Raw genomic sequence first — 12743 nt, 5'->3', positions numbered from 1 at the left:
TGGGGGTGTGTGTGAGGAGGGGATGATCCCAGTTATGCCCAGGGCTCATACAGCGGACCCCTATGTGGGGGCGGATGGGGGTGTGTGAGGAGGGGATGATCCCAGTTATGCCCAGGCCTCATACAGCAGACCACTATGTGGGGGCGGATGGGGGTGTGTGAGGAGGGGATGATCCCAGTTATGCCCCGGGGCTCATACAGCGGACCACTATGTGGGGGCGGATGGGGGTGTGTGAGGAGGGGATTGTCCCAGTTATGCCCCAGGGCTCATACAGCGGACCACTATGTGGGGGCGGATGGGGGTGTGTGAGGAGGGGATGGTCCCAGTTATGCCCCAGGGCTCATACAGCGGACCACTATGTGGGGGCGGATGGGGTGTGTGTGAGGAGGGGATGATCCCAGTTATGCCCAGGCCTCATACAGCGGACCACTATGTGGGGGCGGATGGGGGTGTGTGAGGAGGGGATGATCCCAGTTATGCCCCAGGCCTCATACAGCGGACCACTATGTGGGGGCGGATGGGGGTGTGTGAGGAGGGGATGATCCCAGTTATGCCCCGGGGCTCATACAGCGGACCACTATGTGGGGGCGGATGGGGGTGTGTGAGGAGGGGATTGTCCCAGTTATGCCCCAGGGCTCATACAGCGGACCACTATGTGGGGGCGGATGGGGGTGTGTGAGGAGGGGATGGTCCCAGTTATGCCCCAGGGCTCATACAGCGGACCACTATGTGGGGGCGGATGGGGTGTGTGTGAGGAGGGGATGATCCCAGTTATGCCCAGGCCTCATACAGCGGACCACTATGTGGGGGCGGATGGAGGTGTGTGAGGAGGGGATGGTCCCAGTTATGCCCCAGGGCTCATACAGCGGACCACTATGTGGGGGCGGATGGGGGTGTGTGAGGAGGGGATGATCCCAGTTATGCCCCAGGCCTCATACAGCGGACCACTATGTGGGGGCGGATGGGGGTGTGTGAGGAGGGGATGATCCCAGTTATGCCCAGGCCTCATACAGCGGACCACTATGTGGGGGCGGGCGGGGGGTGTGTGAGGAGGGGATGGTCCCAGTTATGTCCAGGCCTCATACAGCGGACCACTATGTGGGGGTGTGTGAGGAGGGGATGATCCCAGTTATGCCCAGGCCTCATACAGCGGACCACTATGTGGGGGTGGATGGGGGTGTGTGAGGAGGGGATGGTCCCAGTTATGCCCAGGCCTCATACAGCGGACCACTATGTGGGGGCGGATGGGGGGTGTGTGAGGAGGGGATGATCCCAGTTATGCCCAGGCCTCATACAGCGGACCACTATGTGGGGGCGGATGGGGGTGTGTGAGGAGGGGATGGTCCCAGTTATGCCCAGGCCTCATACAGCGGACCACTATGTGGGGGCGGATGGGGGTGTGTGAGGAGGGGATGGTCCCAGTTATGCCCCAGGCCTCATACAGCGGACCACTATGTGGGGGCGGATGGGGGTGTGTGTAAGGAGGGGATGATCCCAGTTATGCCCCGGGCTCATACAGCGGACCACTATGTGGGGGCGGATGGGGGTGTGTGTGAGGAGGGGATGGTCCCAGTTATGCCCCAGGCCTGATACAGCGGACCACTATGTGGGGGCGGATGGGGGTGTGTGAGGAGGGGATGATCCCAGTTATGCCCCAGGCCTCATACAGCAGACCACTATGTGGGGGCGGATGGGGGTGTGTGAGGAGGGGATGATCCCAGTTATGCCCCAGGCCTCATACAGCGGACCACTATGTGGGGGCGGATGGGGGTGTGTGAGGAGGGGATGATCCCAGTTATGCCCAGGCCTCATACAGCGGACCACTATGTGGGGGCGGATGGGGGTGTGTGAGGAGGGGATGATCCCAGTTATGCCCAGGCCTCATACAGCGGACCACTATGTGGGGGCGGATGGGGGTGTGTGAGGAGGGGATGATCCCAGTTATGTCCAGGCCTCATACAGCGGACCACTATGTGGGGGCGGATGGGGGGTGTGTGAGGAGGGGATGATCCCAGTTATGCCCCAGGCCTCATACAGCGGACCACTATGTGGGGGCGGATGGCGGTGTGTGAGGAGGGGATGATCCCAGTTATGCCCAGGCCTCATACAGCGGACCACTATGTGGGGGCGGATGGGGGTGTGTGAGGAGGGGATGATCCCAGTTATGCCCAGGCCTCATACAGCGGACCACTATGTGGGGGCGGGTGGGCGGTGTGTGTGAGGAGGGGATGGTCCCAGTTATGACCCAGGCCTCATACAGCGGACCACTATGTGGGGGCGGATGGGGGTGTGTGAGGAGGGGATGATCCCAGTTATGTCCAGGCCTCATACAGCGGACCACTATGTGGGGGCGGATGGGGGGTGTGTGAGGAGGGGATGATCCCAGTTATGTCCAGGCCTCATACAGCGGACCACTATGTGGGGGCGGGTGGGGGTGTGTGTGAGGAGGGGATGATCCCAGTTATGCCCAGGGCTCATACAGCGGACCCCTATGTGGGGGCGGATGGGGGTGTGTGAGGAGGGGATGGTCCCAGTTATGCCCCAGGGCTCATACAGCGGACCACTATGTGGGGGCGGATGGGGTGTGTGTGAGGAGGGGATGATCCCAGTTATGCCCAGGCCTCATACAGCAGACCACTATGTGGGGGCGGATGGGGGTGTGTGAGGAGGGGATGATCCCAGTTATGCCCCGGGGCTCATACAGCGGACCACTATGTGGGGGCGGATGGGGTGTGTGTGAGGAGGGGATGATCCCAGTTATGCCCAGGCCTCATACAGCGGACCACTATGTGGGGGCGGATGGGGGTGTGTGAGGAGGGGATGATCCCAGTTATGCCCCAGGCCTCATACAGCGGACCACTATGTGGGGGCGGATGGGGGTGTGTGAGGAGGGGATGATCCCAGTTATGCCCCGGGGCTCATACAGCGGACCACTATGTGGGGGCGGATGGGGGTGTGTGAGGAGGGGATTGTCCCAGTTATGCCCCGGGGCTCATACAGCGGACCACTATGTGGGGGCGGATGGGGGTGTGTGAGGAGGGGATGGTCCCAGTTATGCCCCAGGGCTCATACAGCGGACCACTATGTGGGGGCGGATGGGGTGTGTGTGAGGAGGGGATGATCCCAGTTATGCCCAGGCCTCATACAGCGGACCACTATGTGGGGGCGGATGGAGGTGTGTGAGGAGGGGATGGTCCCAGTTATGCCCCAGGGCTCATACAGCGGACCACTATGTGGGGGCGGATGGGGGTGTGTGAGGAGGGGATGATCCCAGTTATGCCCCAGGCCTCATACAGCGGACCACTATGTGGGGGCGGATGGGGGTGTGTGAGGAGGGGATGATCCCAGTTATGCCCAGGCCTCATACAGCGGACCACTATGTGGGGGCGGGTGGGGGGTGTGTGAGGAGGGGATGGTCCCAGTTATGTCCAGGCCTCATACAGCGGACCACTATGTGGGGGTGTGTGAGGAGGGGATGATCCCAGTTATGCCCAGGCCTCATACAGCGGACCACTATGTGGGGGTGGATGGGGGTGTGTGAGGAGGGGATGGTCCCAGTTATGCCCAGGCCTCATACAGCGGACCACTATGTGGGGGCGGATGGGGGGTGTGTGAGGAGGGGATGATCCCAGTTATGCCCAGGCCTCATACAGCGGACCACTATGTGGGGGCGGATGGGGGTGTGTGAGGAGGGGATGGTCCCAGTTATGCCCAGGCCTCATACAGCGGACCACTATGTGGGGGCGGATGGGGGTGTGTGAGGAGGGGATGGTCCCAGTTATGCCCCAGGCCTCATACAGCGGACCACTATGTGGGGGCGGATGGGGGTGTGTGTAAGGAGGGGATGATCCCAGTTATGCCCCGGGCTCATACAGCGGACCACTATGTGGGGGCGGATGGGGGTGTGTGTGAGGAGGGGATGGTCCCAGTTATGCCCCAGGCCTGATACAGCGGACCACTATGTGGGGGCGGATGGGGGTGTGTGAGGAGGGGATGATCCCAGTTATGCCCCAGGCCTCATACAGCAGACCACTATGTGGGGGCGGATGGGGGTGTGTGAGGAGGGGATGATCCCAGTTATGCCCCAGGACTCATACAGCGGACCACTATGTGGGGGCGGATGGGGGTGTGTGAGGAGGGGATGATCCCAGTTATGCCCAGGCCTCATACAGCGGACCACTATGTGGGGGCGGATGGGGGTGTGTGAGGAGGGGATGATCCCAGTTATGCCCAGGCCTCATACAGCGGACCACTATGTGGGGGCGGATGGGGGTGTGTGAGGAGGGGATGATCCCAGTTATGTCCAGGCCTCATACAGCGGACCACTATGTGGGGGCGGATGGGGGGTGTGTGAGGAGGGGATGATCCCAGTTATGCCCCAGGCCTCATACAGCGGACCACTATGTGGGGGCGGATGGCGGTGTGTGAGGAGGGGATGATCCCAGTTATGTCCAGGCCTCATACAGCGGACCACTATGTGGGAGCGGATGGGGGGGTGTGTGAGGAGGGGATGATCCCAGTTATGTCCAGGCCTCATACAGCGGACCACTATGTGGGGGCGGATGGGGGTGTGTGAGGAGGGGATGATCCCAGTTATGCCCCAGGCCTCATACAGCGGACCACTATGTGGGGGAGGATGGGGGTGTGTGTGAGGAGGGGATGATCCCAGTTATGCCCCAGGCCTCATACAGCGGACCACTATGTGGGGGCGGATGGGGGTGTGTGAGGAGGGGATGATCCCAGTTATGCCCCAGGCCTCATACAGCGGACCACTATGTGGGGGCGGATGGGGGGTGTGTGAGGAGGGGATGGTCCCAGTTATGCCCCAGGCCTCATACAGCGGACCACTATGTGGGGGCGGGTGGGGGGTGTGTGAGGAGGGGATGATCCCAGTTATGCCCCAGGCCTCATACAGCGGACCACTATGTGGGGGCGGATGGGGGTGTGTGAGGAGGGGATGATCCCAGTTATGCCCAGGCCTCATACAGCGGACCACTATGTGGGGGAGGATGGGGGGTGTGTGAGGAGGGGATGATCCCAGTTATGCCCAGGCCTCATACAGCGGACCACTATGTGGGGGAGGATGGGGGTGTGTGAGGAGGGGATGATCCCAGTTATGCCCAGGCCTCATACAGCGGACCACTATGTGGGGGCGGATGGGGGGTGTGTGAGGAGGGGATGATCCCAGTTATGTCCAGGCCTCATACAGCGGACCACTATGTGGGGGCGGATGGGGGGTGTGTGAGGAGGGGATGATCCCAGTTATGCCCCGGGGCCCAGTGGAGCTCAGTTACAGCACAGCACAAACAGTGTGTATATGTCTGCATACATCTATATACCGCAGTGTGTGTCCTGCCGGCTGTCTCCGGTATCAGGCGCCTCCAGGACTTGCACATCTGTGTGTTTTCATTGTGTATCAGTGCATCAGCTCCAGCACTGAGCCCCCCCGCACCCCGTACAGCGGCCGTGTGCAGCGCTGAGGGCGGGAGAGGTGACTGCTCCCCGCACACCGCCCGGCCACAGCCGCCGCCATTCTCTCCTCACCTCTTACCTGCCGTCCTCCCCCTCCGGCGCGGGATAAACAGGATGTGACGTCACACGGCCTCCAGGCGCGCCCACCCCTGCAGCCGTGATGGAAGGGGAGACGTGATTGGCTGTTACCAGGACAACGGGAGGCTGCGGGTCCACCAGTCAGTGCGGACCAGACATGCGGCGCGGTGGTGGCAGACCGCGGTTACTATGGCGACCAATGCTGCGGTCCCAGGGTGGGGCTGAGGCGGGTCCTCGCTTCTCCCCAGGAGCCGCGTTGCCACCGTTCACACTACCAGCAGGGATTTTTATGTTTTCTTTATGAATCTATTTAACCATTTCACACCCGGGCCAAATTCTGCTTTGCTTTTCCTCCCAGTATTATACTTTCCTCCTTATGTTTCAGTCACTGTAGCCGCTGCCGGCTGTACACACAGCTGTGACCTGGAAAACAGGAATAGCTGCACCGGACACTGCGGAATAGCTGCACCGGACACTGCGGAATAGCTGCACCGGACACTGCGGAATAGCTGCACCCGACACTGCGGAATAGCTGCACCGGACACTGCGGAATAGCTGCACCGGACACTGCGGAATAGCTGCACCGGACACTGCGGAATAGCTGCACCCCGACACTGCGGAATAGCTGCTCCCCGACACTGCGGAATAGCTGCACCCCGACACTGCGGAATAGCTGCTCCCCGACACTGCGGAATAGCTGCTCCCGACACTGCGGAATAGCTGCACCCGACACTGCGGAATAGCTGCACCGGACACTGCGGAATAGCTGCACCGGACACTGCGGAATAGCTGCACCGGACACTGCGGAATAGCTGCACCGGACACTGCGGAATAGCTGCACCCCGACACTGCGGAATAGCTGCACCCGACACTGCGGAATAGCTGCACCGGACACTGCGGAATAGCTGCACCGGACACTGCGGAATAGCTGCACCCCAACACTGCGGAATAGCTGCACCCGACACTGCGGAATAGCTGCACCCCGACACTGCGGAATAGCTGCACCCCGACACTGCGGAATAGCTGCACCCGACACTGCGGAATAGCTGCACCCCGACACTGCGGAATAGCTGCACCCCGACACTGCGGAATAGCTGCACCCCGACACTGCGGAATAGCTGCACCCCGACACTGCGGAATTGCTGCACCCGACACTGCGGAATAGCTGCACCCGACACTGCGGAATAGCTGCACCCGACACTGCGGAATAGCTGCACCCGACACTGCGGAATAGCTGCACCGGACACTGCGGAATAGCTGCACCGGACACTGCGGAATAGGTGCACCGGACACTGCGGAATAGGTGCACCGGACACTGCGGAATAGGTGCACCGGACACTGCGGAATAGCTGCACCGGACACTGCGGAATAGCTGCACCGGACACTGCGGAATAGCTGCACCGGACACTGCGGAATAGCTGCACCCCGACACTGCGGAATAGCTGCACCGGACACTGCGGAATAGCTGCACCGGACACTGCGGAATAGCTGCACCCGACACTGCGGAATAGCTGCACCGGACACTGCGGAATAGCTGCGCCCCAACACTGCGGAATAGCTGCACCCGACACTGCGGAATAGCTGCACCGGACACTGCGGAATAGCTGCACCCCGACACTGCGGAATAGCTGCACCGGACACTGCGGAATAGCTGCACCGGACACTGCGGAATAGCTGCGTCCCAACACTGCGGAATAGCTGCACCCGACACTGCGGAATAGCTGCACCGGACACTGCGGAATAGCTGCACCCCGACACTGCGGAATAGCTGCACCGGACACTGCGGAATAGCTGCACCCCGACACTGCGGAATAGCTGCACCGGACACTGCGGAATAGCTGCACCGGACACTGCGGAATAGCTGCACCGGACACTGCGGAATAGCTGCACCGGACACTGCGGAATAGCTGCACCGGACACTGCGGAACAGCTGCACCGGACACTGCGGAATAGCTGCACCTGACACTGCGGAATAGCTGCACCCCGACACTGCGGAATAGCTGCACCGGACACTGCGGAATAGCTGCACCGTACACTGCGGAATAGCTGCACCCCGACACTGCGGAATAGCTGCACCGGACACTGCGGAATAGCTGCACCCCGACACTGCGGAATAGCTGCACCGGACACTGCGGAATAGCTGCACCGGACACTGCGGAATAGCTGCACCCGACACTGCGGAATAGCTGCACCGGACACTGCGGAATAGCTGCGCCCCAACACTGCGGAATAGCTGCACCCGACACTGCGGAATAGCTGCACCGGACACTGCGGAATAGCTGCACCCCGACACTGCGGAATAGCTGCACCGGACACTGCGGAATAGCTGCACCGGACACTGCGGAATAGCTGCACCGGACACTGCGGAATAGCTGCGCCCCAACACTGCGGAATAGCTGCACCCGACACTGCGGAATAGCTGCACCGGACACTGCGGAATAGCTGCACCCCGACACTGCGGAATAGCTGCACCGGACACTGCGGAATAGCTGCACCCCGACACTGCGGAATAGCTGCACCGGACACTGCGGAATAGCTGCACCGGACACTGCGGAATAGCTGCACCCCGAGACTGCGGAATAGCTGCACCCGACACTGCGGAATAGCTGCACCCCGACACTGCGGAATAGCTGCACCCGACACTGCGGAATAGCTGCACCCCGACACTGCGGAATAGCTGCACCCGACAGTGCGGAATAGCTGCACCCCGACACTGCGGAATAGCTGCACCGGACACTGCGGAATAGCTGCACCCGACACTGCGGAATAGCTGCACCCCGACACTGCGGAATAGCTGCACCCGACACTGCGGAATAGCTGCACCGGACACTGCGGAATAGCTGCACCCGACACTGCGGAATAGCTGCACCCGGCACTGCGGAATAGCTGCACCCGACACTGCGGAATAGCTGCACCCGACACTGCGGAATAGCTGCACCGGACACTGCGGAATAGCTGCGCCCCGACACTGCGGAATAGCTGCTCCCCGACACTGCGGAATAGCTGCACCGGACACTGCGGAATAGCTGCACCCGACACTGCGGAATAGCTGCACCGGACACTGCGGAATAGCTGCACCCCGACACTGCGGAATAGCTGCTCCCCGACACTGCGGAATAGCTGCACCGGACACTGCGGAATAGCTGCACCCGACACTGCGGAATAGCTGCACCCGACACTGCGGAATAGCTGCGCCCCGACACTGCGGAATAGCTGCGCCCCGACACTGCGGAATAGCTGCTCCCCGACACTGCGGAATAGCTGCTCCCCGCCACTGCGGAATAGCTGCTCCCCGACACTGCGGAATAGCTGCTCCCCGACACTGCGGAATAGCTGCTCCCCGCCACTGCGGAATAGCTGCTCCCCGACACTGCGGAATAGCTGCACCCGACACTGCGGAATAGCTGCTCCCCGACACTGCGGAATAGCTGCTCCCCGACACTGCGGAATAGCTGCACCCGACACTGCGGAATAGCTGCACCCGACACTGCGGAATAGCTGCACCCGACACTGCGGAATAGCTGCACCCGATACTGCGGAATAGCTGCACCCCGACACTGCGGAATAGCTGCTCCCGACACTGCGGAATACCTGCGCCCCGACACTGCGGAATAGCTGCGCCCCGACACTGCGGAATAGCTGCACCCCGACACTGCGGAATAGCTGCACCCCGACACTGCGGAATAGCTGCTCCCGACACTGCGGAATAGCTGCTCCCGACACTGCGGAATAGCTGCGCCCCGACACTGCGGAATAGCTGCACCCGACACTGCGGAATAGCTGCACCCGACACTGCGGAATAGCTGCACCCCGACACTGCGGAATAGCTGCACCGGACACTGCGGAATAGCTGCACCCGACACTGCGGAATAGCTGCACCCCGACACTGCGGAATAGCTGCACCCGACACTGCGGAATAGCTGCACCCCGACACTGCGGAATAGCTGCACCGGACACTGCGGAATAGCTGCACCCCGACACTGCGGAATAGCTGCACCGGACACTGCGGAATAGCTGCACTCGACACTGCGGAATAGCTGCACCCCGACACTGCGGAATAGCTGCACCCGACACTGCGGAATAGCTGCACCCCGACACTGCGGAATAGCTGCACCCGACACTGCGGAATAGCTGCACCCCGACACTGCGGAATAGCTGCACCGGACACTGCGGAATAGCTGCACCCGACACTGCGGAATAGCTGCACCCTGACACTGCGGAATAGCTGCACCCGACACTGCGGAATAGCTGCACCCGACACTGCGGAATAGCTGCACCCGACACTGCGGAATAGCTGCACCCGACACTGCGGAATAGCTGCACCCGACACTGCGGAATAGCTGCACCGGCACTGCGGAATAGCTGCGCCCCGACACTGAGGAATAGCTGCTCCCCGACACTGCGGAATAGCTGCACCCGACACTGCGGAATAGCTGCTCCCCGACACTGCGGAATAGCTGCACCCGACACTGCGGAATAGCTGCACCCGACACTGCGGAATAGCTGCACCCGACACTGCGGAATAGCTGCACCCGACACTGCGGAATAGCTGCACCGGCACTGCGGAATAGCTGCGCCCCGACACTGAGGAATAGCTGCTCCCCGACACTGCGGAATAGCTGCACCCCGACACTGCGGAATAGCTGCTCCCCGACACTGTGGAATAGCTGCACCGGACACTGCGGAATAGCTGCACCCGACACTGCGGAATAGCTGCACCCCGACACTGCGTAATAGCTGCACCGGACACTGCGGAATAGCTGCACCGGACACTGCGGAATAGCTGCACCCCGACACTGCGGAATAGCTGCACCGGACACTGCGGAATAGCTGCACCGGACACTGCGGAATAGCTGCACCGGACACTGCGGAATAGCTGCACCCGACACTGCGGAATAGCTGCACCCGACACTGCGGAATAGCTGCTCCCCGACACTGCGGAATAGCTGCTCCCCGACACTGCGGAATAGCTGCTCCCCGACACTGTGGAATAGCTGCACCCGACACTGCGGAATAGCTGCACCCGACACTGCGGAATAGCTGCACCCGACACTGCGGAATAGCTGCACCCGATACTGCGGAATAGCTGCACCCCGACACTGCGGAATAGCTGCTCCCGACACTGCGGAATACCTGCGCCCCGACACTGCGGAATAGCTGCGCCCCGACACTGCGGAATAGCTGCACCCGACACTGCGGAATAGCTGCACCCCGACACTGCGGAATAGCTGCACCCCGACACTGCGGAATAGCTGCTCCCGACACTGCGGAATAGCTGCTCCCGACACTGCGGAATAGCTGCGCCCAGACACTGCGGAATAGCTGCACCCGACACTGCGGAATAGCTGCACCCGACACTGCGGAATAGCTGCACCCGACACTGCGGAATAGCTGCACCCCGACACTGCGGAATAGCTGCACCCGACACTGCGGAATAGCTGCACCCCGACACTGCGGAATAGCTGCACCGGACACTGCGGAATAGCTGCACCCCGACACTGCGGAATAGCTGCACCGGACACTGCGGAATAGCTGCACCCGACACTGCGGAATAGCTGCACCCCGACACTGCGGAATAGCTGCACCCGACACTGCGGAATAGCTGCACCCCGACACTGCGGAATAGCTGCACCCGACACTGCGGAATAGCTGCACCCCGACACTGCGGAATAGCTGCACCGGACACTGCGGAATAGCTGCACCCGACACTGCGGAATAGCTGCACCCTGACACTGCGGAATAGCTGCACCCGACACTGCGGAATAGCTGCACCCGACACTGCGGAATAGCTGCACCCGACACTGCGGAATAGCTGCACCCGACACTGCGGAATAGCTGCACCCGACACTGCGGAATAGCTGCACCCGACACTGCGGAATAGCTGCACCGGACACTGCGGAATAGCTGCGCCCCGACACTGAGGAATAGCTGCTCCCCGACACTGCGGAATAGCTGCACCCGACACTGCGGAATAGCTGCACCCGACACTGCGGAATAGCTGCGCCCCGACACTGCGGAATAGCTGCTCCCCGACACTGCGGAATAGCTGCACCGGACACTGCGGAATAGCTGCACCCGACACTGCGGAATAGCTGCACCCGACACTGCGGAATAGCTGCACCCGACACTGCGGAATAGCTGCTCCCCGACACTGCGGAATAGCTGCACCGACACTGCGGAATAGCTGCACCCGACACTGCGGAATAGCTGCACCCTACACTGCGGAATAGCTGCACCCGACACTGCGGAATAGCTGCACCCGACACTGCGGAATAGCTGCACCCGACACTGCGGAATAGCTGCTCCCCGACACTGCGGAATAGCTGCTCCCGACACTGCGAAATAGCTGCACCCGACACTGCGGAATAGCTGCACCCGACACTGCGGAATAGCTGCGCCCCGACACTGCGGAATAGCTGCTCCCCGACACTGCGGAATAGCTGCTCCCCGACACTGCGGAATAGCTGCACCCGACACTGCGGAATAGCTGCACCCGACACTGCGGAATAGCTGCACCCGACATTGCGGATTAGCTGCAGCCGACACTGCGGAATAGCTGCACCCGACACTGCGGAATAGCTGCACCCCGACACTGCGGAATAGCTGCACCCGACACTGCGGAATAGCTGCTCCCCGACACTGCGGAATAGCTGCACCCGACACTGCGGAATAGCTGCTCCCCGACACTGCGGAAAAGCTGCACCCCGACACTGCGGAAAAGCTGCACCCGACACTGCGGAATAGCTGCACCCGACACTGCGGAATATCTGCACCCGACACTGCGGAATAGCTGCACCCCGATACTGCGGAATAGCTGCACCCCGACACTGCGGAATAGCTGCACCCCGACACTGCGGAATAGCTGCTCCCCGACACTGCGGAATAGCTGCACCCCGACACTGCGGAATAGCTGCTCCCCGACACTGCGGAATAGCTGCACCCCGACACTGCGGAATAGCTGCACCCCGACACTGCGGAATAGCTGCACCCGACACTGCGGAATAGCTGCTCCCCGACACTGCGGAATAGCTGCACCTGACACTGCGGAATAGCTTCACCCGACACTGCGGAATAGCTGCACCCCGACACTGCGGAATAGCTGCACCCCGACACTGCGGAATAGCTGCACCCCGACACTGCGGAATAGCTGCACCCTACACTGCGGAAAAGCTTCTCCCCGACACTGCGGAATA

At 61.5% G+C, this 12743-nt stretch overlaps 1 protein-coding gene across 6 annotated transcripts in view; it reads right to left on the bottom strand.

Annotated features, from left to right (window-relative positions):
* The window catches only part of LOC141152761 (uncharacterized), a 486446-nt gene that overhangs the window by 159420 nt on the left and 314283 nt on the right, over positions 1-12743 (bottom strand). Inside the window, exon 1 of one of the 6 annotated variants that reach the window (XM_073637448.1) lies at positions 5545-5768. The exons of 2 other annotated variants lie outside the window; for them this stretch is intronic. Coding sequence is in view for 2 of the 4 variants with exons in the window: in XM_073637445.1 (XP_073493546.1) it covers positions 5340-5396 (57 nt within the window). In the remaining 2 variants the exon portion in view is untranslated. Of the gene's footprint in view, positions 1-5339; positions 5485-5544; positions 5769-12743 lie in introns of those variants that run through there. 3 more of the 6 variants (XM_073637451.1, XM_073637445.1, XM_073637446.1) reach the window with 3 other exon arrangements.

The sequence above is a fragment of the Phyllobates terribilis genome, unplaced genomic scaffold (genome assembly GCF_046119375.1).
Source record: "Phyllobates terribilis strain yellow unplaced genomic scaffold, ASM4611937v1 Scaffold_6__1_contigs__length_29720123, whole genome shotgun sequence".
NCBI classification, from domain to species: Eukaryota; Metazoa; Chordata; class Amphibia; order Anura; family Dendrobatidae; genus Phyllobates; species Phyllobates terribilis.
This window is presented reverse-complemented; position numbering and strand designations above follow the sequence as displayed.